This window comes from Scophthalmus maximus, chromosome 4 (assembly GCF_022379125.1).
Source record: "Scophthalmus maximus strain ysfricsl-2021 chromosome 4, ASM2237912v1, whole genome shotgun sequence".
NCBI classification, from domain to species: Eukaryota; Metazoa; Chordata; class Actinopteri; order Pleuronectiformes; family Scophthalmidae; genus Scophthalmus; species Scophthalmus maximus.
In genome coordinates, this window is record NC_061518.1 from 4,531,803 (window position 1) to 4,559,715 (window position 27,913).

The 27,913-nt window shown below is 40.6% G+C and overlaps 1 protein-coding gene across 1 annotated transcript in view; it reads left to right on the top strand.

Moving 5' to 3' along the window:
* ddb1 (damage-specific DNA binding protein 1) overlaps positions 1-27,913 on the top strand; it is a 36,961-nt gene that overhangs the window by 2,727 nt on the left and 6,321 nt on the right. Inside the window, exons 3-24 of the mRNA XM_035627697.2 lie at positions 81-197; positions 295-516; positions 622-736; positions 1,226-1,323; positions 4,949-5,107; positions 6,316-6,399; positions 7,537-7,653; positions 10,094-10,196; positions 10,817-10,892; positions 10,982-11,090; positions 12,277-12,455; positions 13,817-13,980; positions 15,997-16,104; positions 17,333-17,540; positions 17,729-17,824; positions 18,508-18,619; positions 19,965-20,088; positions 22,160-22,324; positions 22,746-22,840; positions 24,870-25,040; positions 25,872-25,981; positions 26,712-26,881. Coding sequence (XP_035483590.1) covers positions 81-197; positions 295-516; positions 622-736; positions 1,226-1,323; positions 4,949-5,107; positions 6,316-6,399; positions 7,537-7,653; positions 10,094-10,196; positions 10,817-10,892; positions 10,982-11,090; positions 12,277-12,455; positions 13,817-13,980; positions 15,997-16,104; positions 17,333-17,540; positions 17,729-17,824; positions 18,508-18,619; positions 19,965-20,088; positions 22,160-22,324; positions 22,746-22,840; positions 24,870-25,040; positions 25,872-25,981; positions 26,712-26,881 — 2,902 coding nt within the window. The remainder of the gene's footprint in view (positions 1-80; positions 198-294; positions 517-621; positions 737-1,225; positions 1,324-4,948; positions 5,108-6,315; positions 6,400-7,536; positions 7,654-10,093; positions 10,197-10,816; positions 10,893-10,981; positions 11,091-12,276; positions 12,456-13,816; positions 13,981-15,996; positions 16,105-17,332; positions 17,541-17,728; positions 17,825-18,507; positions 18,620-19,964; positions 20,089-22,159; positions 22,325-22,745; positions 22,841-24,869; positions 25,041-25,871; positions 25,982-26,711; positions 26,882-27,913) is intronic.

Below are 27,913 nucleotides of genomic sequence, written 5' to 3' on the forward strand. Positions count from 1 at the left end.
GTTAATTAAAATGTCGTCCGAACTCTTTGTGTTCGGTCTTAAATGACTTTGGTGTCTTTTTTCCCCCCCCGTTCGTTCAGGGTGAGAGCAAAGACCTTCTTTTCATTCTCACATCCAAGTACAACGCCTGTATCCTAGAATACAAACAGAATGGGGAGAGCATTGACATCATCACACGTGCCCATGGCAATGTCCAGGTGGATTTACTTATTATACCGTATTCAATAACAGTCTGAGAACAAACCACATGGGATTTATTTCGATGTTAAACTTTTTCCAAACGCTCTTTTTCAGGATCGTATCGGACGCCCATCGGAGACCGGTATCATCGGAATAGTAGACCCAGAGTGCCGCATGATCGGCCTGCGACTCTATGACGGGTTGTTCAAGGTGATCCCACTGGACCGGGACAACCGCGAGCTCAAGGCCTTCAACATCCGACTGGAGGAGCTGCAGGTCATCGATGTGCACTTCCTGTATGGCTGCCAGGCCCCGACTGTCTGCTTCATCTACCAGGTACAGTAGCAGAAGCTGTACATGGATGTTTAAGGAAAAGAAAGATTAATGTTGTCCTAATTCAAGAGAGATGAGTGTAACACGGTGTCCTGTTGTGAACTGTAGGACCCCCAGGGACGTCATGTGAAGACCTACGAGGTTTCTCTGCGGGAGAAGGAGTTCAACAAGGGCCCCTGGAAGCAGGAGAATGTGGAGGCTGAGGCGTCAATGGTTATCCCAGGTAATCAGAGCTTAGACTGTGAAATTATTGAAATATTACATAAACAATTAGCCATCAACATAACATTGCCATTGTCGTATTTTTATTATAAAGTTATTACCTGGATTTTAGTAATGTAATTTTTTACTTTCTGATACTTGAATATAGACCTGATGATAATGATAATTATGCTTAATCAAACTGTTTTGAAGAGATTGTGTAGACATTTTTTGGAATAGTTGAAAAAGTCAGCAGCTTTTCACTCTTCTCAGTGGGTTTCCTCTCAGAACCCTCTGTATTTAAAAAAAAAAAAAAAAAAGGTAACAAACAAAAACGTCTGGCCTGAGTGGAGGCGATTAGTGAGGTGATAGATGAATGGACAACATTGTAATAACATATTGTTTAAGTTGCTGATCTACTTAAACGTATATACCTGTTTAAAGTATACAAATTGTCTGTGTCTGGAAGATTCCGCACTTAACTCTCTCCTTTTATGTGCTTGCATTTTAGTGCCAGAGCCATTTGGTGGAGCTATAATCATAGGACAAGAGTCCATCACCTACCATAATGGAGACAAATACTTGGCCATTGCACCTCCTACTATCAAGGTAGAGACGTCAAATAAAGGGAATTGTTCAGTTTTTGTCTGATTTAGAAGTAGATCATTTAGTTGTGCTTTCTTAACCCTTTAAATCATCATTCAACAAAGGAATGATAGTTAACATGTCTTCAGTATATTATAATGTAGAAATTGATTTACATATTGTTATGGGAGAGGTTGTAAAGCAAACAACAGATCTGCAGCCTCCATGTCATGTAAAGTGAGGAGCTACGAGGAACAAACATTTTCTGTCTATAAAGCTGCTTTAAATCTGCACTGAAGTCCAGACTTTTGTCTGTGAGAACACATGAGCAATGATCTGGACATTTTCTGGAACTTTTCTTGCCAGCTTCTGTGCAGCTTTAACATTCACTGGGTTGAGGAAGCTCCAGCAAAATTTGTGTCAGTTTAAAAAGAAGGATTTGCTGCATTTAGGAGGCCCCGAGGTGTACGTGTACATTTGTTTGTTATGAATCTCGTGTTTGATGTTGAAATTGGATTCAAGGGCAGTTTTTCTAACTGCCGTGATGATGATGATGTTGATGATGATGACTTAAGCTCCCCATACGCCGCTGCTTTAGTGTTGTCAAGACAAAGCCGCAGTCTCTGCTGCTGTGCACATTGAACAAAGCTCAAAGGAGCTCTTCAGCAACAGCCCGCTTCTATAATTAGAGTATTTTCTCACTCTCTCGCTTCGCTTTGGTTCCAAAGTCTCATAAATTTTGAAAAGACGAGTCAAATTATTCAGATGTGCCATCTTCTAAGTCAGGGTTCCACAGCTTTGTTTTGTCTTCATGATGACTAACTTGTCTGATAGGGTGAGACTGATTGATCTGTGTTCATTCAACATCAGCTTCGGATTATTTTGGCCATTTTTAACCCGTTTGATTCTGTATTTATTAAAACATTCACTCGGCAGCCTCCATGGAAAAAGTTGGCTGATCCCCCTGCTTGCAGATAACAAGTGTGCAAGAATAAGATAGTTGGACTTTTCATGCTGAAATAATTTAGTTTATCACATTCAAACGGAGGAATGTTGCGCTTGTCTTTTACAGTATTTGGTGCACCTTAGTTTCAGGGCTAAACTGTACCTGAATCAGTGTCAGTTGGGTTGTTGTGATGGCAGTAATTTCACAAACAACTAAAGCATTTGTTGTCTGTACTTCCCGCTCTAATACTCATGCAAATATTTATCTCAATCAACAAAATCTTCTTTTCCTTTTTTATTTTTCATAAAGTCAAGTTTTGTCACAGTACAGGTAACTGGTAATTGCCACTTGAGTAAACTAGACACGATGTGATTTTGTCAGTGAAACAGAAATAAACATAGAAATATATATTTATATTTATTTATCCCTCATTTCACCAGGAAAGGCCCCACTGAGATACAATATCTCTTCTTCCAGGGAGTCCTGGTCATGAATATGCAAGTTGCACGGGAACTGTTGACAGTTATTCGGCTGCACCGCAAAGTTGCTCTTACCAAGACCCTGACACCAGATATGCAAAATGCAACATTGGTTTCTATATTGTGTTGCCTCATCCTGGACTGCAGCTCATATCTCTGTGCTGCCGATCCAGTTAGCCTTTGCAAGCCTCAGACGGCCCTGCACGCTTATTACTCAACTCTCAACTGTCTTGCGAGCTGTCACGTCTCCGTTGTAACTCTGTTGCACTGCACAACTTTTACTCATTAGACTTAGTGGGGCAGCTGCTACGTGACTAATGGGAGCCGTCCGTTCTAAATGAAGCCAACGTTTTTTATTTTGGACTCGTTTCACACCTAATGTAGCATCAGTATTCAGCCGAGAGACTCACACACACACACACACACACACACACACACACACACACACACACACACACACACACACACCTTTTGGTGAACATACAGGCTTCCTTTGATGTATAACAACATTTTTTGACAACCAATTAATACGTTTTTACTGTTAAGCACAGAAGTGAAAAATGAAAGTGAGACATCACGAGTTGTGCAGGTCTGCTGAATGTGTCTGTTCTCATATAATACTTATTTTAAATTTTATTTTTGTAAATTGCTCTACGGTGGGTCGGCACACTGGTTTCACTTGTAGAATGAAACAAGGTAATTACCTGCCGTTCAGTCAAGAGGATTGTGAAGCTGAGAAAATAAAAGTGTGACAAAAAAAATGTAAGCAACGTGACGGACGGGAGGATTGTGAAAATGATTTTTGCAAAGGTTCGATCAAGTGAGAAATTGACTCGGCTTGTACAGTAGACAAAGACAATAACAATACCTTCCTTTGAACGAAATGTAGAGCAGGCTTAGTCACACTATGTGATTCTAATGGCAATTTGAGTCGTGATTACTTTCTAAGTCAGTTGTGCAGCTTATCTTGTACCGATAGGGGCGAAGGGAGGCTCCAGTCAAAAGTTCTTACGTCGCTAAAGAGCAAGAGTTAACCCGGACTGAAAGCTGAGAGACATACACTGTGCTAAATCATGACCACGTGGAATCATAACACCACAAAGGTCTGATCATATAATTGTAAGTATAGCTGATTAAAAGCTGAAAATATTAGCATATCGTAGATGTGTATAGTGTCAGCATATGTCACAAAATACAGCCGTACGTCATTTTTTTAAACTGTTGTCATTGCATAATTTGTCATCCAGAGAGCGCCTCTAAAATAATTTTCCAACCATAAAATGTTCTGTTTTCTGCACGTATATAAAAGTAGACATAGTCACGGTGTCTGGAGAGTGTATGAAAACCAGCAAGGGGGCGACTTCACCTGTTGTGATGGGGAGACAGCGTGATTGACAGGTGGCACCGTCCAATATGTGCAGGTTGCAGTCTGTAGGTGGATGTGCAGTGGACGGACTCTCGGTCAGGCTCCGCCCCTGCGCCTCCAAAATATGCTTGCTTTTATTTTCATAAAAACAAGATGGCGTTGGCCAAAATGCTGAACTCCGGGCTTCAAAGCAGAGTTTACAAACCACTGGGTGACACCATGGTGGGTTGCAACTTGGTCGTACTTGTTATATTTCCTGTTTAAGGGATAATTTCTAAAAGTACTAGCTTATATTATGTAATTATATAAAAACAAAAAAACTTCCAAAGATCTTCCAAAGTGTCAGATAAAAAAAACACCCCAAACCTAAATATAAAAATATGTATCAGCCACAAAAACTTAGTGCAAGTCCTGCTCTAACTTTCAAGTATTGTACTAAATCCTTTAATTAATACCCCGTTTATGACACATCACATTTGTAAACGACTTTCAAATTGCTATGAAAAATGTTTCTGGATGTGTGGAATCTTTTCTTCATTTGTTAAGCTTCATATTCATCCTCTTGTAGTGTTAGCCACGTTCCTTCCCCTTATTTAATACATTCCTCTCTTGTCAGGCAAAAGTTTGAAGAGTCTCTAGTTTTTACGTTTTGCCGTGGGGGAAAACTCCTCACCCTACTTTTGCGTAATGAACAATGACGGATAATAAAACATGCTCGCTGAAGACAGGTCCCTGTGGCTGTACTTCAACATTTTCATTAGATAAAGAATGAGGCGAGCATATTACTGGTACGGGGTTTAATGTGAGTAGCTTTTAAAAAAAATAAAATGTTTTGCTTGTGTCCGCTCTCAATTTCAGCAAAGCACCATTGTCTGCCACAACCGGGTCGACCCCAACGGCTCGCGCTACCTGCTGGGCGACATGGAGGGACGACTGTTCATGCTGCTGCTGGAGAAGGAGGAGCTCATGGACGGCACAGTGGCGCTCAAAGACTTGCACGTGGAGCTGCTCGGAGAGGTCCTTTTATTTATATCTTTTATAACCTATATCGCTTCATCTCTGCCTGCCTCTCCTCCTGGCGTTCCTCTCATCTTTTCTCTCTTCCTCCAACAACCCTGTTCTGTCGCCTTGAAGATTTTCTCTCCGAGCCCACTTTGTTTCGATTGACTTTGTAATGGTTTACGGCCCTGACGGGCACTAATGGATCAGTCTGCACGAGGGGAAAAGAATCATCCCACCTCTTTGTTGCTTTGCTAGCCAGGGTGTCACTTATCCCTGCAAAGTAGATTTAGATTTGCAAAAAGAAAAAGAAAGATAAAATGCCCCCTCGATTGTCTGCAGAGTGATGCCGGAGTAAGAAACAATCGAGCAGAGTCAGGTCTGTCGAGCCAGACGCAGTTGGCTCTTTTTTCAAATCATTCTAAATGTCAACAGGCAGCAGCAGCTCTTCATTAAAATGTTTGACAGGCAAAACTTGTCTTTGTTGTGTATGAATAGCACCGTCAGAGTGCAGAGTTTCACAAAGCTGTTTAAATATATAACTGCCCAAATGTAAAATTTCAACACAACAAAAAAAAATTACCCTCTTTCCTTCTCTTCCATTTTTGCAAATAACAAATGAGTGCCTAATTTGTTCTCTGTGAACTTTTTCTTCTTTGCAGGAACTCGGCTGCGAATAATCATCATTATTTTCATTATCAAGTAATCCGCCAATTATTTCTGATTAATGGTTTGCTGTGTTAAAGGTCAAAAATAACAACAATTTCTCACCTGAAATTACCAGAGCTTATAGTGTTGTCTCATAATTGTAAATTTGGCCACCAATTTAAATCAAAGAAATCGTGTAGGAAAGGGAATTAAAATTCATATTTAAGAAGCGTCGCAATTTTCACCTATATCCCTGAAACGAATAACTTATTTTTAAAATGTGTTATTTTTCATTGTTTTATGCTAATTGTTGTAGAGAGACTGTCACTGAATAATACCAAACACAAAGTTTGCCTTGTATAGACTGACTTAATGTAGATGGGGGACCAAAGGTGAAAGGTCAGTAAAGTGAGTATCGTTGTGTTTTCGACTGCTGTTTAGACAAAATTGTAAATTTTAAAGATGTCAAGTTGCAAAAATTACATTAAATTAATTGCCATATGGATCAAAATCTAAATAATGGGTAGTTGCAGCTGTACTGTGGACATGGCCTGATTTTTGTGTGTCTCTGTTTACAGACGTCCATCGCTGAGTGTTTGACCTACTTGGACAATGGTGTTGTCTTTGTGGGATCCAGACTGGGCGACTCCCAGCTAGTGAAGGTAAGCACACAACACATTTTCATATTTCTTTTTATTAAGGAAGTACGTGAACGTTAGACCAGCACTGAACACAAAGGACCAGCACCGAACACACAGTTCAGTTACGTTTCAGGAAATACCCTACTGGTCAAACGTTTTAGATCACCTACATTTTACAGAATTAATTGTCTGTGAATTTAAAGCATAAAACAAATAAACATTTGTGGATTAAAAACAAGGAACCATGGAATCTTCTAGTTTAAGTAAATGTAATCTACTTACATTTACTTAACTACAGCAGCCAAACGCGCTTCTTGTTCCATAATAGGAACCCAATATTTTCTGTTAAGCTCGTCCCTTTTCACAGCCTCCCTCCTCTTCATTCAAAACAAGATCTATGCAGTTTAAGTCAGGACTTCTTGCTGCTCTACCATCATTCGAAGCCACCGTCTCGATTGTTTTGGGTCATTATCCTCCTCCAGGATAAACCTCTGACCAAACAGTGCGTCTTCCGTTGTTATTGCCTTATTTTCTTTTCTTACCCTTCTGATAGGAATATACACTACTGCTCCCTGCAGAACACTATTTTCGGAATAATACATCAGAGGGGCTTAGTAACACAGTTTGTTCCAGCGCTGCCTTTGTGCAGACGGAGATTTTGTAATTAATCAAAAGTTGGGCCACCTATAGGAATTGTTTGCATCAAGTCTCAAGGCTTAATTTACTTCCACTGCTGCAGAGAAGCTGTTCGCTCTAAACCAATCTCTTATTCCATGAAGAAAACCGCCTGTTCTTTTTTACTTTGGGAATTTAACCACTTACTTTTGCACCATTTACTATTATTCAATGGACTGTAACTCTTGAAATTTAAATAAAAATTGAAAAAGTAGGAATGAGCTTAAACTTTGGACCATTGGTTTAAATCTAGTCTTACAAAACCGTATTAGAAGATACTGCTCTCCCATAAAAAGTCACTTTTTACCTTTTTGTCATGTTGTCATTTTATGTTTTCTACGATTAATGGGTGCTCATTTTAAAATTTCAGGTTTGATCGCACAAACAGAAGTTTTTGCAAAATGAGGAATGGTGTGTGTGTGTGTGTCTGTCCACCATTTCTCTTTGATTTTTATCAGTGGGATTCTGTTTGTGTCTCTACAGCTCAACGTGGACAGCAATGACCAGGGCTCGTTTGTGGCAGTGATGGAGACCTTCACTAATTTGGGGCCCATTGTGGACATGTGTGTCGTAGACCTGGAGAGGCAGGGCCAGGGACAGGTACAAACACAAACCCCAAATTTCTCTGAAACATCACATCATTACAAAGCATTCAGATAGAACTGGAATTCATCAGAAGAGATAAACGTGACACGGTGAATACTGAAAACCTTCTTAACACTCACTGGGCTCACGTTATAGCTTATGGTCAGTTTCCCTCTGTGTTTATCCTCTTCATCATCTGCTTCCTTGTCAATTTTTTTGTTGTTGTTGCCAGTTTCCATTTACACCTGGTATCCCAGTTGTGTCTAAAGAAGATTTAGCTGGACAGCAGTTATGTCTGGTACACAAACTTAAATTGGCTTTCTCGTTCCATTACAAAGAGGCAGATTGCTGTGCCTATCATTTCCTCTAACAATATTTACTCCCCTTAAAACTGACAGTGAAGCCCTCTCCTCTGTCGTTCCCCGTGTCTGCATGTTTCCCAACAACTCATCATCTTTAGCACTTTCCATGTACTTACGTTTGTTTACCCTCAGCAGTTTTCAAGTTTTCAATTCTTGATTTAATTTGATGTAACCGACACTGAATGTAAAAACACATCTTACTGAGTGATAAGTAATAATATTGATCTCTTTTTTCCCCTTTTAATATCAAAATATTAAAGGAGACATATTATGCTCATATTCAGGTTCATAATTTTAATTTGGGTTATTACTTGAGTAGGATTAAATGCTCTGATGATCAGTAGACACATTGGTCTCCTCAGACTGTCTATTCCTGCAGCTCCTCTTTCCAGCCTCTGTCTGACACGCTTGGTTTTAGCTCCTGTCTCTTTAAGGCCCCTCCCTCCCAATGAAGTGTTTTCCTCCTTTGTGCTTTTTTACTTTGCAGACCTTTTACACAAACAGAATAAAACACTAAAGGAAAGGGAAAAACTGAAAAAGCAGAATACGTCTCCTTTAATTTCAACCAGCTGCTGATTGAGACCATTGCTTTTGGCAGGATCTTTGACAAAATTGCAGCAGAAATATCATAGTTTGACAAAAAAACACTTTATTTTGATTTGAACATTTGGACTCCTCGGTGTAGAATCACGGTGGCAGCAGGAGGATGAAACGGTGAAGTTTGGAGAGATGCAGCACAGAGGGTTCTGTTGGCAGGGTTTGGGACCAGGCCTCAGGATAACTTGGACGCGGTTCCAAAGGCAGCGGTCCACCGGTGCACTGAGCCAGACGCTGGGTACACAGTCGGTCCTGACTGTATTCATCCACATACTCTAAATCCAATTACAATTGTTTTCAATTTGCCATTTGCTGAAAATCCCACAGAGCATTTGACCTGGTTAATTGGTGTACACTCGTTCCGGGAGCGGATTGACGCACAGGCTGCAGGGCAATGTAATGTAACCTCAGAAGACGGTATGGCAGCAGAAGGTGCAGACGAAAAGCTGAAAAAATAATTGAATTCATACACCAATAATGCCGGGGTTTACGGCTGATTAATGCATGAACGTAATTTGTGCATATTTTTTAGAATTCAGTCATGATGGCAGCGTGCAAGTTCATTGGAGAACATGCTCGGGGGACTCTGCGTGGGGTTTGCCAGGTTTTTCTCAGTGGTGATTTCCATTAGGATGAAGGTGCGAGGTGACAGGTGGCCGGGGCTGGGATTATTATGGGCTCTGATATTAATCCTGTTAGTGCTCCATGGCTGAATGAATACATTCACATGCTGGTGCAGTCAGACTCTCTGTAGACGACAGAATTGTTTACCTTCAGGCTGTTGGATCTCGATTCTGTTGTCATGTTTGTACTGGCGTCTGGCAATCCCAGAGACGCTCGACTATAAACTGATACTGATACTTTAACAGCAGTTGGTGCTACAGCTGTGACACTGACTGGTACTACTGGTTCTACTATAGCATTTACTACACCGAGGAGTAACTAACTAACAGTACCTCTGTTTACAAGGTATACTGTTGGTGTACTACTGATATTACTACTGCCACATATAGTACCACTACTACTACCACTACTACTACTACGCATGATATAAACTGGAGCTAAAATGATTAGTTTGATCAATAGAAAATTAGTCTGAAATAAATCTTATAATTGTTCTCGACATTTTCAACATTTTTTAATTTTATTGACCCAAGAATTATGTAATTTATGGAGAAAATGGTGAAACAGATTAATTGATCATTCATTATAACATTGATAACCTCGTATTAAGATCTGGGTACATGAAGACACTGGTACAACATAAATGGTCACCACTTTGTAATTAGTCCGCACAATGCAAAATGTTATTGATACAGATTTGGGTAAAATGGCAAAATAAGGAAGTATACACTTAGGGAAGAAGTAGAACTAACAAAACAAAGAGGTTGAAGAGAAAATAATAAAAAGGATCAGCAACATTATATCCTTTAAAAAAAGGACAAAACCCCTCATATCTCACTTCATGTCTCTGTGTCTCTCCCTGCTGCTTGTAGCTGGTGACATGCTCAGGTGCATTCAAGGAGGGCTCTCTTCGGATTATCCGCAACGGCATTGGGATTCATGAGCATGCCAGCATTGACCTGCCGGGAATCAAAGGTTTGTGATGTGTGTGCGTCTGTGTCTCCCAAACTTCCCTCTCAATTCTTGACATCATCCGGACCTTAATCCTCCAGCGGAGCCATTTCAACCCGCACATCTGCTTTTTGTCACCTGGCCAAGACGCCAGGCTGTTGCAAGTCTTTTGCCAAGGTTAGGTTGGGACACCTTTGTTATCATCTTGTAAAACAAAGAGTTCTGCAAGAGTAAGCTGTCAAGTTGAAGAGTTCCTTCAGGTTTTAACGACGGCAGACACCTCTTAATCCCAGAAAATCAGGTTCCCGTCCCTCGACAGTTCTCTGATGCTTAAATGAGTCACAGAGGCCAGTTAAGGTCGTCTTCCACTTGTTAGGCTTCAGCTTTTTATCGACTAGTTCTGCCCTAAAAGTCTCAGATGCCGCCTCCTCCCCCGGCCTCTAGACGAGAGGCAATTACTCACTCAGCCAATCAATGGCTCTCAAAGAGGTCTCTGCAATCCTGTGCATCTTCCAACACGTAAACATATGACAGATGTATTAGTTGAAGGTTCGCTTGCATACTTGCTAGATACTATATTTCCTTTACCCTCCAGAATGATGGAAAAAGTAACTTCTATTCTTAACTCTATACTTTCCCTCAAGGTTTGTGGCCACTCCGCTCCGAGGCAGGCAAAGAGACGGATGACATGTTGGTGCTGTCTTTCGTGGGTCAAACGCGGTGAGTGTCTGCTGCGCAGCTTGACAAATACTGTACAGGCGGGCCCCGAATGCCTTCTTCAAATCTTAAGAGAGTGTTTTCACCCTCAGAGTGTTGATGCTGAGTGGCGAGGAAGTGGAGGAAACTGAACTTCCAGGCTTTGTGGACAACCAGCAGACGTTTTATTGTGGCAACGTGGCACATCAGCAACTCATTCAGGTTTGTACACACACACACACACACACACACACACACACACACAAACACACTTGTGTTGTACGTGTAAAGCACACGTGTTCCTCAACATAATATTCGATGTATGAGCCTTCTCTACTAGAATTACCTCGCTCGCAGTGTTCATTTAACAGCTTAATTTTTACAAATTCAAAATTAATTATAAAAAATAATTTTCAACTGTGGCCTTTCTCAATTTAATAAGATACACTTTGCTGCGGCTGAATCATCAATGATTTAAAGGGGTGAAAATGAAGAGCGCTAAAGGACTTCATGTATTTTACACTCGGTAGAGATGAATATTGCAGTTCATTTAAATTCAAGTTTGGGCCTGCCTTTTTGAAATGAGGATGGAACCTGTGGGGAATTCTGCCAACCCGTTAGACCTTCATCCACAAATCTTTTGGTTGTTATGACAACCAGTCTCTTAAAAAAAAACCGCAAACTTGCTTGTGTTTGAAGAAAATTTGACAAACTTCTTATTCCCCGTCAAACTAGGCGAGGTCACTGTGATCTCATAAAACATGTTTTGTTTTTTTTGCCACAACTCGACAATTAATGTGCTAATTATGACAAAATTTCACAAAAAATGTCCAAACAGGAGGTAAATGGTGAGAGTTATGATAATTTATATGCATACGATAAAAGGTCAACTTCACTGAGGCATCATAATGTTCAGCAAATACACTTAACACTTAAAATATTTGGTACATTTATTATGTGTGTGGACAGATATGGATGTAAACTGCTGCTTAACTGGTTGGAGGCGGCGCACAACCACCAGGCTGAAATTCCAGTTAAACATCATCTCTGGATTCAAGAAATCTAGTATATGCACCATTTATTCATTTTGTTAGGTTGTTGTTGATGGAAAGAAATGTAATTTATCTTCTTTCCACCATAAAACACATAGTCCTATCCTTTTTTTAAAAATGCAAATATGGCAAAAATTATCTTTGCAATTAATCATAGTTTCTTTTCAGTCTAATGAAATTGTGCAGCCATGATCCTCGCAGACAACCACATGCTGTATAAACAGTGGGATTTGCTTTGAAGCTGCTTCATATTTTATCTCCCAGTCTCCACATCATCATCATCCTCCTCTCTGTCACTTTCCAGGAGTTCAGATCAGAAAATAAATAAAAAAAACAAAAAACGTCTGTGTCTCCAGATCACGTCAGGCTCAGTGCGCCTAGTGCTCCAGGACAGCAAGGCATTAGTGAGTGAGTGGAAGGAACCGCAGGGCAGGAACATCAGCGTGGCCGCCTGCAACCACACACAGGTGGTGCTCGCCGTGGGACGGTCCCTGTACTACCTGCAGATCCTGGCTGGAGAGCTCAAACAGATCAGGTTGGACGGACACACACACACAAATATAAATACATGTATACACACTCATTGACCCCATGTGGTGGCCATGCAAGTCATCAGAATCAAAGCCAACTGTCTGCTGTCTATAACTACATATATACTGTACAAAAGCAAATAAATGTATTTGGAGGCCCTTTTTTTAAAGGGGCAGTAAGCAATTTTGCTCCCATACACTTTTTTGTTAAATTCAGCTGTTAAGGTTCTGTTTTTTTGACGATAAGTTAAGCCAGGAAAAAAAAACGTTTGTTAAAAGTTTAATTACAAAAAAATTGTATTGAAGGTTCATTAATATTACATTTAATGTATTCCCAATAGTTCACCAACTTTGTCTGCTGTTATATATATCAACCTGAATCGCACCTTCATTTTATTTTTTTCTCTTACTCATCTGTAGTAAAGAGATGTTTGAGATGATAATATATTTTTGTCCCGTTGCCTCCTTGGTATTACCCTCGGGCAATGTTTGTGACACTATTGCCTACATTTTTTTTTACATTAGTATAAAAAATTATTCGAGGATATAAAAAATTATTTGTTTGTTGGGATTTTTTTGTCAGGGAAAGGCACAAAGCTTCTAAAAATGGCATCCAGGGCTGCATGAAGTGCAAAAATGTTTTCTCTACATCAATAAGGAGACGGTTTTGTGTGCGAGTCACAAATGTCTGTAAATATGTATGTGAATTATATGTAAATTGTCAACACACTGTACAAGGATTATTCTGGCCATATATTTTACAATATTGCATAGCCTTGTTCTGGTTTGGGCCATTTAAAAAATGGGTTTTAATAATTTTTCTTTCTCTCTTATTTTGAATATAGTATGATTAAATTGGTCATGTGGATAAAATCCAATATGTCATTTTATATTTCCATTTGATATACGCCATGATATAAGTACATTATCTGGAAATTAAATGAATGGATAATAATTTGACAGGAATATTAGTTTTTGTTAAAATTAATTACATACCTGGTGGATCAAGAAAAGTAAGTAAAAATTGGTTTAAAAAAAATCTAATTAGTCCACGATTTGTAACAACAAAAATGCTGTATATTCATATTTCAGTCAAAAATCTGTCAAATTTGTAATAAACTGTCATCATTAATATTGGAAATGCATATAAGTTTATTTTAAATAAGTATATTACCAGCATTCACAAATTGATCGTTTCTGATCAAGATTTCACAGAATACCTCTTATAGGAAACAAATCATCGAGGAACTTCAGACGGTGTGAACTAACCATTCTCAATTTGTATCTCACATTTGGTGTCGCATTCACACAATGTGCAGGGCAGCCTCGCTAATATCTTTTCTCACGTCCTCTGTACCGTCCTCAGTACCACGGAGATGGAGCACGAGGTGGCCTGCCTGGACATCACACCTCTGGGGGAGGCCGGCGCTGAGTCACCGCTCTGCGCCGTGGGGCTCTGGACCGACATATCCGCCCGTGTGCTCAAACTTCCCTGCTTCACTGCTCTGCACAAGGAAATGCTGGGTGGAGGTGAGAGAGAAGAGTGGTAGAGAGCACTGACACGAGAGAAGGAAAGTTGTTGCAGACTTGTCGAGAGAGAAAGGTGGACAGAGACAATGTCAACCCACAGTGAAGTTTATTTCTATAAACCAACAGCAAATACAATTTCTCAATGAGCTGCACAGATGCATGAAAGCAAAGACTCTAAACTGTGGCTCTCAGACAGCAAGAAGAAAAAAAACTCGCCAAAAAAAGTGAAAGTGGATTGTACTATCATTTAAACTAATGCAGATTTTAGACAGTGAATTCCCAGTTCTGAAATTCATGAAAAAAGAAAAGGTAATTTTTGTGTCTTTGAGCCAAAAGTGTCTACCTGTTATTAATTTTGCGCGATTTAGCAACGCTATGCAGAAAATAAAACCCACATTGCTTCGTCCTCCTTATATCTTTACATGGGACATAAAATAAAAGACATTTTTTTGTAAATTCTTTATTACACGGGGAAGGAGAGACAGGAGATGTGAGTAGGGGAGTAGTAAGTTAACATTCCCGCAGGCCAGGAGTCACACACATGGGACTTGCTGCTCAAGGTATTCGCCCATATGCTACGTCCCTTTACCTTTCAGCAGCCAGGCTGCCTCAATCAAAACTATTCCACCTTCTAATGAACCAATAGTTGTCCATGTAGTTTCAGTGAAGGAGGACATTTTAAATCGATTGTTGTTAACAGTAAAAATACAAAAAATGGAAAAATAACACAATGGTGGGACTGGTCTCATACGCACCTGTCCCTTTAATGAAGAGATTTTTCAACAGTTTCGATTTCTTGCAGCGAGTTGGATCAATATCACATTTAGTTAACATGAAGCTGGAGCCAGCAGGCTGTCAAGCTTTGCTTAGCATATGGGGAAACAGGTAGCTCGCCTATCAGCACGACTACATTTCAATAATAAACTCATTATAGTTTGATTTCTGTTAGGGAATATTAAATTCCTGGAGTTTGCTCTGGTTCCCTGCAGCTGCTCATGGCTTAATCCAGTTTGTTTTCTGTGCTGTTTAAACAAACAAGATGTTGTGGTAGTTGGATTCTCTTACCTTTTGGATTGGACTGAATGTGTAGCGATCCCCTTAGATTATTCAATAAGTAAATTCAAGGAATATGTCTCTGATGGTGTAGTGGTAACTGAAATGGAGTTTCAGTTTATAGATGCCAATGACCTCTCCAGTTAAGTGCCTGATTTATTTTTGTATGTACACGATGAGTACTTGAGCGTTAACTACGCCTCCAACCCAAATGCATTTAGAGGAACCATTTAGACACTTGAACAGTATTTAAGCTCCAGAGTGTTAAAATATGCAAAAGAGGACTTGACTACTTTTTTTGGGGGGTTAGACTTATGAAAAAGTCAGCTCTCATTGGAGACACTGAAAGTTTCATAACATAGTGAACTGGCACAGGCAGGACTCTTATTCTCCAATTAGAGGCTTCATCCATAAAGAATATCCCCCAATCTCCCCTATTTTTCGAGAGCGTTTGATTGACAGCTGCTCGGTGCTCAAACTCTGCAAAACCCCCCTAACAAGAACAGGCCGACCACAGACTTGAGTTTTTTAATTAGTTGTGAACAGGAAACGTTCAAATTCAACGCTTCTATACAGTTCGAATTGGTTGTTTTTTGATTAGAACACAACCGCTGGTATTTTAACCTTTTGGCCAACTTCATCTAAATGTTCAAGGAAGCATTCAACTTTTCATGAAGCCTATGTTGTTCTGGTGTAACGGGCCTGCAGTCAAAGGAATCGCCATGTTTGGGAAGTGGTAAAGACAAAAGACTTGATATTTACCCTGCAGCATTCAAATGTTCCTTCTTTTTTTTTTTTTTCCAAAAAGTTTACCAGCCAGTCTGGCCAATAACCCAGATTGATTTTTCTGCCAGAAACATTGTCGCGGACATTTATCACTTTGGTTGTTCATCCATGAGCCTGTGACTCCGGAGTACAAGAAAAATAAATCACTTGCCTGTGTGTGTGCGTGTGTGCCCTCAGAGATCATCCCTCGTTCAATCCTAATGACCACCTTCGAAGGCAGCTACTACCTCCTCTGTGCCCTGGGAGACGGAGCGCTCTTCTACTTCGGTCTTGACCTACAGACGGGTAGGTCCCTCTCGTCAACATCACTGCACAGAGAGCTCCTCAAACTCCTCAGACGGATAAGGGCCTGCAGGCAGAGCCATAGGCAGCTGTCTGAGAAGATTCCTCAACATTGAGGGTATCAACTGCCAGCACTATGTCTGTATGTGATGATGGAGAAACTTTTCAGCCCTGAAGAAACTTAATTTCAAGTTTGAACGATTGAAAGACACATCTTTGGGTCAAAATGTATAATTTTGTGTAGACTATTCCTGGGCCATCAGACAAACTTGTCATAGAAGCTCAAAACTACGAGGGAATAATTTATACGAATATACAACGCTGCACGTGGTGTAGTGGTTAAGACTTTCGCCTCACAGCAAGAAGGTTCTGGGTTCGAATCCCGGTTCAACCAGAGTCTTTCTGTGTGGAGTTTGCATGTTCTCCCCGTGTGTGCGTGGGTTCTCTCCGGGTTCTCCGGCTTCCTCCCACAGTCCAAAGACATGCAGAATGGGGTCAGGTTCATTCTAAATTGAGACTCTAAATTGACCGTAGGTGTGAATGTGAGAGTGAATGGTTGTCCGACTCTGTATGTGGCTATGTGTGATAGGCTGGCGACCTGTCCAGGGTGAACCCCGCCTCTCACGCAATGTTAGCTGTTAGCCCCGCGACCCTTAAATGGATAAAGCGGTAGACAATGAATGAATGAATACAATTTTGATTCAATCACCTCATCTGACCTGTTTTTCATTTCGATTTTATGTACAGAATTTAATTCTTGACGCTTGCCAATTTACTCAAGCTTTGGTAAACAAAAGTGTCTTTATTTTTAAACCTACTATGTGCCACCATGCCGACGGATTATTTTTCAAGTAACAGAAGGTTTTTTTTAGCCATTTATACGCAAGAGAAACAGGATTTCAGAGGATGCAGCGGAAAGGAGGAAGAATTGATTCTGGTGGAAGACTGTTGATATTTAAACTCCTTAGAAAACCAAATGCACAGGAGCTCTAATCCTTCACAGGCTTCACTCTCCAAATTCATGGACGTGCATCGCCAAGGCAATAACATGAACAACTGGGTTCTTTGAGAGACATATGGCAAACAATGACATTAAACATCATCACACAAATGCAAAAGCAAAACACACAAAAAACGAGTGAGAGTTTGTGGTTTGCAACTATGATTGGCATTCCCCACCTGTCAAACTAGGTTTAAATTCTTGTTTCCGTCTTGTTTCCTCCCCCCCCAGGCGCCCTAAGCGAGCGTAAGAAGGTCACCCTCGGCACCCAGCCCACCGTGCTCAGGACCTTCAGATCCCTGTCCACTTCCAACGTCTTCGCCTGCTCCGACCGACCCACCGTCATCTATTCGTCCAACCACAAGCTGGTCTTCTCCAACGTCAACCTGAAGGAGGTCAACTACATGTGCCCTCTCAACTCAGAGGGGTATCCTGACAGGTCAGCAGCAGAAGTTTTTTTTTCTTCAACTTTTTGTTCTCCAGTTAGCAGCTTCATGAAAACTGTGAAGCTGATAAGTTCATTATTTTTTATTTTATTACAGTTTATCACAGTTTGTTTGGGTTTGTAGGGAGTGGGTGTATTTATCCATCGTACAAATTCATTTTGTGATATTTTTTCCCCCACAGCCTGGCTCTGGCCAACAACAGCACTCTCACCATCGGCACCATCGATGAGATTCAGAAACTCCACATCCGCACCGTTCCCCTCTATGAGTCTCCAAGGTCAGTCCTCTTGTCTGAAAGTGAAAAGTCAAATAAACATTTCACACCCGTCATCCATACAAATATCCTGCAATGCTCCACTTTATGTCCGCCATAACTTGGCCTCTTTGCCCCGACTCTGGCAACTTTCTCCTGCTGGTTTTGTAAAAACATCGGCTTAATCTTTTTTCCTCTCGTCTTGTACTCAAAAGTTCAAGTGATGGCCATGACACAGCACTGTTAAATAGGATACTTTACCTGCTCTATGCTGTAGAATATCCACTGGGTTCTCATAAGTTCTAACGTAATACCAGAGAACGTCTCTCTCTCTCTGTCTCTCTTCAGAGCTTGTGCGATTGCCAGTTGACCCTTCTCACGATAGTAAAACAAAGACAAACAGGAGTAAAGTAGAATGAGGAGAGATAATCCTCTAGTTCATTGATTGTGGATGGCGTTGGTCTCATATACTAGAAATACTTTTGGTAGCTGTTATTATACCTGGACAAGTAAAGTCTGCCTTGAAGTGTGTTTGAAACACTGGACTGTTGTGTAATCCAGTCAATAGAGCAAAACATTTCACTCAGGGAACTTTGTTTTCTTCAGCTCACCCCCGTTTGCTCCTTTTCATGTTCATGTTGCATCTTCCATTTTGCTTTTTTCCCCTCACTCTTTCTCGTTTCTCCATCTGCGAACGCCCCCACCAGGCGGATCTGTTACCAGGAGGTTTCCCAGTGTTTCGGAGTTCTGTCCAGCAGGGTGGAGATACAGGATGTGAGCGGCACCACATCTGCCGTGCGCCCCAGTGCGAGCACTCAGGTACTGTAAATTCCATGTTGTGCTCAAATAATAATAAACACCCAAGGGCTTGTTGTTTTGCTCCCCTATCTAACCAGGCATGCTGACTAAAAACATTATTTATAGCATGACACTGGGAGCTTGTCGGGAAAACAAATGTCTTGTCCTGTTAGTCACCTTGCACCTTTACTGGGACTAGACTCTCTTTATTATTATTATTATTATTATTATTATTATTATTATTATTATTATAATAATTATAACCTTTATTTAACTAGGAGCAAAATTCATTGAGATTAAAAATCTCCTTTTCAAGAGTATCCTGGCCAACACAGTCTGCAGCACATATAACAACGTTGCAGACAAATATGAAAACATATAACAATTTAGAATGAGAAACAACAGTCAGAGCATCTTCAGCCAGAAGTGCCAGCTTCCAGGTCATTCAGGATCACTGTAAAAGTGTCCGATGAGACCAATTCATGGAGCTTTAGGTACTTTTGTAAATTATTCCAAGCCGAGGGAGCAGCAAACTTAAAAGTCCCTTTTCCCCAGATTAATACAGACTTCAGGGACAGTTAGTAGGAATAAATCCTGGGAGCGCAAACAATAGTTTCCCGTACTTTTTGTACATCTGTAAAAACCAGGATTTGAATCTTAATGCAGTTGATAATTTCATTTTATAGTGTATAACATAAATACTTATTTCAAAGTGCATAAATGTATACACCCCCCAAATATTATTTTTATAATAAGTGTAATTATAATCAAAACTCTATAATATATGTTTTTTCTTTCAGTGCTACTTCATGTACAAAAAATTAAGTCGAGAGGAGGCTGATTTTCAAGTGCCGGTGCTGCTGGAGCTAAATTAAGCTGCTGCGAGCCTTCAAATCAAACTGAAAATACATTAAACACAATCATTTTTTGGGGGTTTGATTTGTTGTCAAGGAACTCTGTTGATAAGGTTTCAGCTGCCAAGAAAAAAAACAGTAGTAGGGCCAACATTTGAAGAGAGATTCTCACTAGAAGAGATAATCAAAAAGTAATTCCAGCCAGACGTGCAGTGACAGCTTGTGGCGCGGCCACTTAGCTCGGCTCAACAGCTTCCCCGAAGAGACAGGTGTGTACTTTGTGTTTGTACATACTGCTCCGGCAGCCGACGCCTCTCTGTCACACGTGACGATCGGAAAGATGTTTACCTGATTTTAAATTCCGCACATCTGCTGCTACAGATGGTTCTGACTGTGCTGTCGGAACCCACGCAAAGACATACATTTTGAATCGCTTCAAACCCTTCATCAGGTTTCTCTTTGTCTTCATTCCTCCTCGCTGTCCCAACTCATAAAATCCACATTCCCTCCAGGCTCTCTCCAGCAGCGTGAGCTCCAGCAAGCTCTTCCCCAGCAGCACCTCTCCCCACGAGACCTCCTTCGGCGAAGAGGTGGAGGTCCACAGTCTGCTGGTCGTGGATCAGCACACCTTCGAAGGTGAGGCAGCCGCATGTACATTTCCATTTGAACTTTCATGTGCTGCTGCTGATGGTGAAATAATGTGCTCAGCTTGGAGAAAAAGGTCTGTGCAGGAAATGCCCTATGGCAGCCTGGTCCCAACACTGATCCATGCCTGAGCTGAAAATGGGTGAACACTAGAGCTGCAACAGTTCGATCGATTACTAAATTAATCGGCAACTATTTTGATTATCGATTAATCAGTTAAAGAATTTTTTATGGGGGAAAAAAGTATGAATTCTCTGATTTCAACTTCTTAAATGTTGGTTTCTTTTCTCCTCTGTGACAGTGAACTAAATATCTTTGGTGTGTGGACAAAACATCATCTTGGGGTTTTGGGGGAAACACGATCGTCATTTTTCATAATTTTACGACATTTTATGGACCAAACAACTAATCAATTAATCGAAAAATTAATCGACAGATTAAACGATTATGAAAATAATCTTAAATTGCAGCCCTAATGCGCTTTTTTTCAATCTTTAATTTAAGCTCCTACCACATTTGAAGTAATTTTTTTTAAGTACGTTGTGTTCATAAAGGTGCTCTGTAAAATAATTTTTTGTAATCACTATTAGTCAGTTTCCCAGGCTTTGAGGGTAATGAACGATTGAACAAGTCGCATCATGCGGACCTTTTTGCACCGAGCGTGGCAGGTCTTTGCTCTCTTCTTCTGATTTGCAATGCTGATTTTGCTGCACCAAGCCTTCATTTTTTCTTTTTAAACCAATGAGTTGCCACACCTGCATAAATTAGGGATATGTTATATGTTAATTCTATGTAAATAAGGGACTGGTTCAGCACATTGTGTCCACAGCTGACTCCAGTTTATCAAGGTGCAAACAGATAACTCCTCATTTAGCCGCTGTTAGATTTTCATCAGTGGATATTCTAACATGTTGAGTGCAGCTGCTGTTTTTCAATCAACATTGAGGCTTTTCTAAAAATGCATTTAACACTGGATATTAAAGAGAGGAAATACATATTCATAGCATACTCAGTCATTCAGTTGCTGCTACACCACTTGAGTCTGCAGTTAGTTTGTCAGAAATGTCCTCTGATGTCTCTCACACACACACTGTTTAAACGCCGCGCATTCTTCACCTGCTGTGTAGTCAATATTGGATGTGTGAAAATATGTTTTAATGAGCATGTGACGTATTGCTGTGCCTCCCTGCTGGGGACAGTTTGATCTGCATACACTGCCCAGGATGAACTTAAAGTACCCAGGATATGGAAGGTGTCCTCTCAGAGAGTGAAGGAGATGAATAAATAACAACTTTGTGTATAGATCTAATTAGACAAAAACTGTCTGTTAACAGTTTGTTACATAATCTTTCATTTTAGCATAATTTCTGCCATGTTGATGAGCAGTCAGGCACAGGCGTACAAATTGAAAACAACACTCCACATTAGCCACATGTTATTAGGAAGAGACAACAAAATTGTTAACCAAGCCGTCCACTGCAAATGTTCATAACAGTTCATAATCGGTTAGTTCTCGGTTCATCGTACGCTCCAGAGTTGGTACGCAAACATTGTTCAATTGTGCAATTAAAGGGATTGTTATGGACATTTCAGGTGCGCTCAATTTTTACACCCTGACGTAATTATGCCGGGGGACAAAGTGGATCTGTGTGTCTGTCAGAGAGTCCGTCCATCTGTAATACTTAATTTTTTCACAAAACAATTATGTTAATCAGGTAGTAATAAAGTGCCTTTTGATATTTTTAGGTTTAATAATAGATATTGCGCTTTCAGGCACCAAATGGATATGTCGACTCCTGATGACTCTCTCTTGTCTTCTACCTCTAAAAAAGTGATTTAAACAATACGATATAAATCTGACCACTATCTTGTTTCGTGTTTGGCCCGCAACAGATAGACGTAGCAATGCCAGCGTGTTTCCAGACATTAAGACTCCTGTTGAAATGAATTATTTTTAAAGCCAAAAGCCAAAGGACTGGTCATAAAATAAATGAAGAAAAAAAGAAAGAAAGAATTAGCTTCACATGCAGTTTCCTGATTTTTATTCTTTTGTCTCCATCAGTTCTCCATGCCCATCAGTTCCTCCCCAGTGAGTACGCCCTCAGCATGGTGTCATGTCGTCTGGGAAAAGACCCGTCGGTGTATTTTGTTGTCGGCACCGCCATGGTTTACCCAGAGGAGGCTGAGCCCAAGCAGGGACGCATCATCGTCTTCCACTACACTGATGGTCAGTAACCAGGCTTGTGTTCACTTCACAAACACTCATTTTACTTTGCACTCTTTATCCTTCACATGGTGTCATTTTCTCCTCCCCACCTCCCTCTCTCTCTTCTTCTTCTTTTTTTTTTTTTTTTTTCTTCGCTCACGGACACTTTGTCCTACCAGGCTCTTGCTTCCCTCCTCACTTAATCATCTTCTTATCTTTTCTTATCAGACTTTCCTCCTCCTCACTCCTACTGATTCCCCGCATTTCCTTTCATAGTTCTCTCATCGCTTGACTTTAGTCTGTCCTCCTGTAGCTTTTCATTCTAAACTCCTTAACCCGAATGTTCACTTTCCCCCCCACATCTCCGTCATACTCGGATCTCGTAGCACTGAGCGTGTGACACGTTGAATGCTAACCGTGTGCTGACTGCTGTTTCCTGCAGGTAAGCTGCAGACCGTGGCTGAGAAGGAGGTGAAGGGAGCTGTTTACTCTATGGTGGAGTTCAATGGCAAACTGCTGGCCAGCATCAACAGTACAGTAAGTGGTGCTTGACAGTGTCTTGAGCTTTCAGCAGCGCACACAGAGCACTCGGCTTTTGCCTCGCTGTGCCGCAGTGGTGTTCATGTGCATGTCCGAGGAGCTGAAGAGTAAATGCAGCTTGAAAATTAAATTTGCCTCAAGGTGAACTTTGAAGATTCTATATTTTACCGCAGACCCCACTGTCAAAAAGTCATAAAGAATTCTTAGTACAATCAGAAATACAAATATTTCATCTTGGCCCTTAGCAAGGTGCTGACCAAGTGTGAGCTCTACTGTTGTTGTTGCTTATTTACTTTCCACCAGAAATGAACGGTCGATTCATTTATTAGTTGAAGGACATGAAATTTATCTGCAACTATTTTTGTGTGAGATATTTTTCAAGCAAAAGAGAATAGCTTGTTCCCTCCCTTCTGATGTGATTTTTTTTTTTCCTTTTTATATCGTGGCAAACTATAATTTTGGTTCGGACTGTTGATTTGACATAACATTTGAAGTCACCTTGGCCCTGACGTGGGCCTTATTGAAGAATTTTTTATTTTGAGAATAAAGTCATAATATTGCGAGAGTATATGCGAGATGATTTATTTTTTTAAGATCATTAAAGTGTCTGATCCAGTCGAAAATTCTCTTTAACTTGAATGTGCTTGGATGTTGTTTTTTTTCACTCACCAGGGAGTCAACCCCTGCATGACTTCTCCGTTTTAACTATCTTTTCTCTGATTGCTGTAAAGGCATTTGATCTGTTGAGGATGAAAAGTGACGTCCTAAGTCGAGTCCAAGGCCAATATGTCAATAGATTTATTCTATATTGATTTCTGTGTGAAATTACTTGTTGTTAGAGACGTTAGTTTGAAAGAAACAACCCCCCCAACTCTCCTGGAATGCTCCGCTCATCCACATCCAGCTTTAGATAGATTAAAAGGATTAAAAGCTTGAAAAGGCGACTTTATCTTTAAATATCGAAAATCAAATAGTCATGGATCGCTGATTTGCCCGCAACTCATCACACGGCACTCACTTCCTGCCAGCTCCTTTCTTAAACATTTTCTTCATAGAGTTGGGCTTTAATGAAATATTTTTCTCCTACATTGAATTACTTCAAAATAGCTGCATTATTTGTTTACAGAAAATATTTCAGTTCAAAGCGTCAGTCCCAGAATTTGGTGTTTCCTTGAATCTAGAAGACAGGTTTTAAACCCTTTTAGACGATGGAGATTAAGTTTCCTTTTGGACAGTACAATAAAATGCATTAACAGAAATAAATAAGATGTGAGGAACTGGATGAAGTAGAAATATATGTAAAGAGGATTCCTTTCTTTTAAGTATTAAACAAACATTGCAAAGCTGTAGCCCAAAGTGCCTCATTTGAAAAAGATTAAAAAGAAGAAAGCAGTTATTCAGAATACTAGAACAAAGAAAAAAATGGAAATACAATAACACCATTAAGCATTTGGTGGGAAAATGGTAAGGAAATCAAAGGATAGAAAAAAAATGGAAAAGCAGTATGAAGAAAATGTAAGATATGAAAGCTCCATAACATTAAATAAAAAGCCACTTTAAGACGATGGACCTTTCTGATCTCCTCTAAGAAGTCTGAGCTCCTCCTTCTCAGAAGTTATATTTCTTCTCGTATTTACTTTAAAACACATTTGTCCATGCAAATATTTTAACACGGCTGAGCTCCAACACCCCCCGAATTTATGATTTCATCATGTCAAATGAACACACACACACTCCTCCTCTGTCACTCATTTTTTTGTTTGTAATCATCAGACAGTGCAAAACCGATGAGTGTAATTGGCCGTAAACCGTTTAGGCATTGCGACGGCTGATAATCAGATTGTTAATCGGCACTTCAACCTCACACTCGCCGAGGCGCATCATACCCAGACCCGATAGCCGGAGGAAAATCAAACGTTCGTTGCCAGTTCATCGCATTCTGCTGGGAGCTAATTGACGATCCTCTGTACCTACTTGGCATCTTGTTTGACGGCAAACAATTACTCACCGTGTCCGTTTGTCTCAGGTCCGTTTGTACGAGTGGACGGCCGAGAAGGAGCTGCGGACCGAGTGTAACCACTACAACAACATCATGGCGCTTTACCTGAAGACCAAAGGAGACTTCATCCTGGTGGGCGACCTGATGAGGTCCGTCCTGCTGCTGGCGTACAAACCGATGGAGGGTAACTTTGAAGAGGTGAGATGTGAATAACCTCGAGGGGGTAAACACGTTCTGGAATTGTACATGGTTGCTCTTGAATCCCTTTCAGCCAATGCTGCTGGTTTTGAGCTCAGTCTGTAGCTTTTATTCAGTGTTTTTATCCACACTTGCGCGTTTTAACCTCTCCTTGGTGTATAAATGTTCTCCTTTTTTCTTTCTCACCACCAAGTATTAAATCTGGCATTATGCTGCACCTCCCATCCTTTTGATGAGCGGAGTTGTAAAATCGGTTTGTGAAGATGAAGCATTTTGACGACTGCCGAACTCACGATGTGGTGCTGTGCTCGGTAAAATAAGCAGTTTAAGACAAAAATAACTCTGAACGTCTGTTTCATGCTACCTGGCCGGCACCTAATGGCAGACACATTTTGAACAATATGGGAGCTTTTAGCTGCTAAACAGCCAAACATTTCCCTCAGGAGTTGGTCAAGACAGAAAATAGGGCACAAACCTAATTTCCTAAAATGCTAACGTTTGTAAACAAGTTCTCTGTTACTCACATCAGAATGAATAACGATATGTAGCATAAATTGGCGGCTGTGGCTCAGGACATGGAGCGGGTCGTCCACAATGGAGACGGCCAATGGTTCAATCCTCGGCTCTTTTTGAACGGGTGAATATGACTTCTAGTGTAACAGGCTTTGAGTAGTCGTCAAGACAAGAAAAAGTGCTAACACGGAGCTGCTCTCATCAATTAACATGTTGGTATCTTGTTTTAAATTCCCTGTACAAGAAATTGTTTGGTTGGAGGTCATACAGAGTGTTAAACATTCTGTTACTATAACCGTTTTATTCATTTTACGTCAGATTGCTCGCGACTTCAATCCTAACTGGATGAGTGCAGTGGAGATCCTGGACGATGACAACTTCCTGGGTGCGGAGAACGCCTTCAACCTGTTTGTCTGCCAGAAGGACAGGTGAGGAAAACATTCAACCTTACTGTATAAAACTGCTGAAGTGTGATTTTTTTTCTTTTCCTCCTCATTAATTTCAACCTTTCCCTTAATCATTGCAGTCCCCTGAGCTGCTCCTTTGTAGCCGAGAAAGAAAAAAACGAAACTTAATCACCATCAATATTTATCCACTGAAATCATCAGCAGGTCATTCGCAGTCCCACGGTACTTTGTGGAGCAGCATCTTTGATATAAATGTGATGCAACAGCATTGTCCTTGCATTTGTTTTGGAAATTATGAGTCGTCTGGCCGCCGCTGAGCTTTTAGCCGCTCGTCAGCATTTGTCATTTTCATCACTTTATCATCAAACAACTGTTGACTGTTGAAAAGATGTGGCCCGAGAGTGAGTGTATCACATTTATGCCACCGCTTATTAAACGACTAATACATCAGGCTGGACCACTCAGTGAATTTGACCTTTAGATATGTATCACATCTCTCCTCCTGTTGCTCCTCTCTCCTCTTATTCTTCACCCTTTTATCCATTACCCCTCCATCATTCTCTGACCTTTTCCAACGTCGCTCATATATCTGTTGTTTTTCGTTTGCTTAATCGATCACTCTTGCGCCCACCATTTTTTTTTTTTTTACCTCACCTGTGACATTTTTTTTCTCTGTGTTTTTACACCCCTGCCTCCCACGTTTTCTTAATCCCTCCCTCTCGTCCCTCCGAAATCTGTCTTCCGTCCCTAGTGCGGCCACCACAGACGAGGAGCGGCAGCACCTGCAGGAGGTGGGGGTCTTCCACCTCGGGGAGTTTGTCAATGTCTTCTGCCACGGCTCGCTGGTGCTGCAGAACCTGGGCGAGAGCTCCACGCCCACCCAGGGCTCCGTGCTCTTCGGCACTGTCAACGGCATGATTGGTAGGCACACGCGCAATTTAACAGTCACACAAGCATTTACTCACACACACACACACAACTCACACACACAAACACACACACACGTGCACTGTATTAAATATCAACTTGTCATGAGCTTTTATCTCACCTCTTTTGAGCTTTGAAAGGGTTTCAATTGACTTTGTTCTCAGATTGAACTTCTCAAGTGACTTTTTCAACACTTTGGTGAGACTTTTTTACTGTTAGGTGGGAACTTTCATCGTTCATCTTATGACACTCGCAAACATCGGGTGAGGGCAGTTAGCCTGGTAACAAAATCTCCAAGGTTCCCAAATATGTTATATCTTCTGTATTTAACCTGTACAAAAACTTAAGGAGAAAAAACAAGAATTCCGGCCTAAAAGGTAATATTAACATTTCAGACTATTTTTTGTCGGGAAGCAATATCTTCCTGGAGTTTCCATAAAATTAATAGTATCGCAAAAACCCCTCCCTGTCATTTTCGTCTTTAGATTTTGAAAGGGCTGCTTTAAATAGTGAGCTTATAGTTGCTGGTGGTTAGATTCTGTCAGAGCTCGGCAAAAAGGAGTGACCAGTCTTTCGGCTAAGCTAAGCTAACTGAGATATGAGAGTCATTCAGTCTTTTCATCTGTCAGTGAGAAAGAAAAGAAGTGCATTTCCCAAAATGGCTTACTATTCCTTAAAGTCATGAATCTTGATTTTTTTTTTACCCTTAGATCCTCTCTGGATACTGAATAGAATTCAAACTTTTGTTTGGGTATATACACAATGGAGACATCTGCCTACAACTTCAGTGAAGATGCGCATTTAGTTTGTGGAGTGGAACATCACATTTAAAATAAGTAACTCAACTGCAGCACTGTCCCTGTGGCTCAGGATAATCCACTGACATCTCTCTGAGCAATTTTGTACATTTCCGTAAACCTATTCATCTTTGTTTTTAAGGTTTTACATTATAATATTAAATCTATTTAAAAGAACATCTCATAAAAGGTTCATATTTATTCAGTTAATGCAGGAAAGTAAAGATTA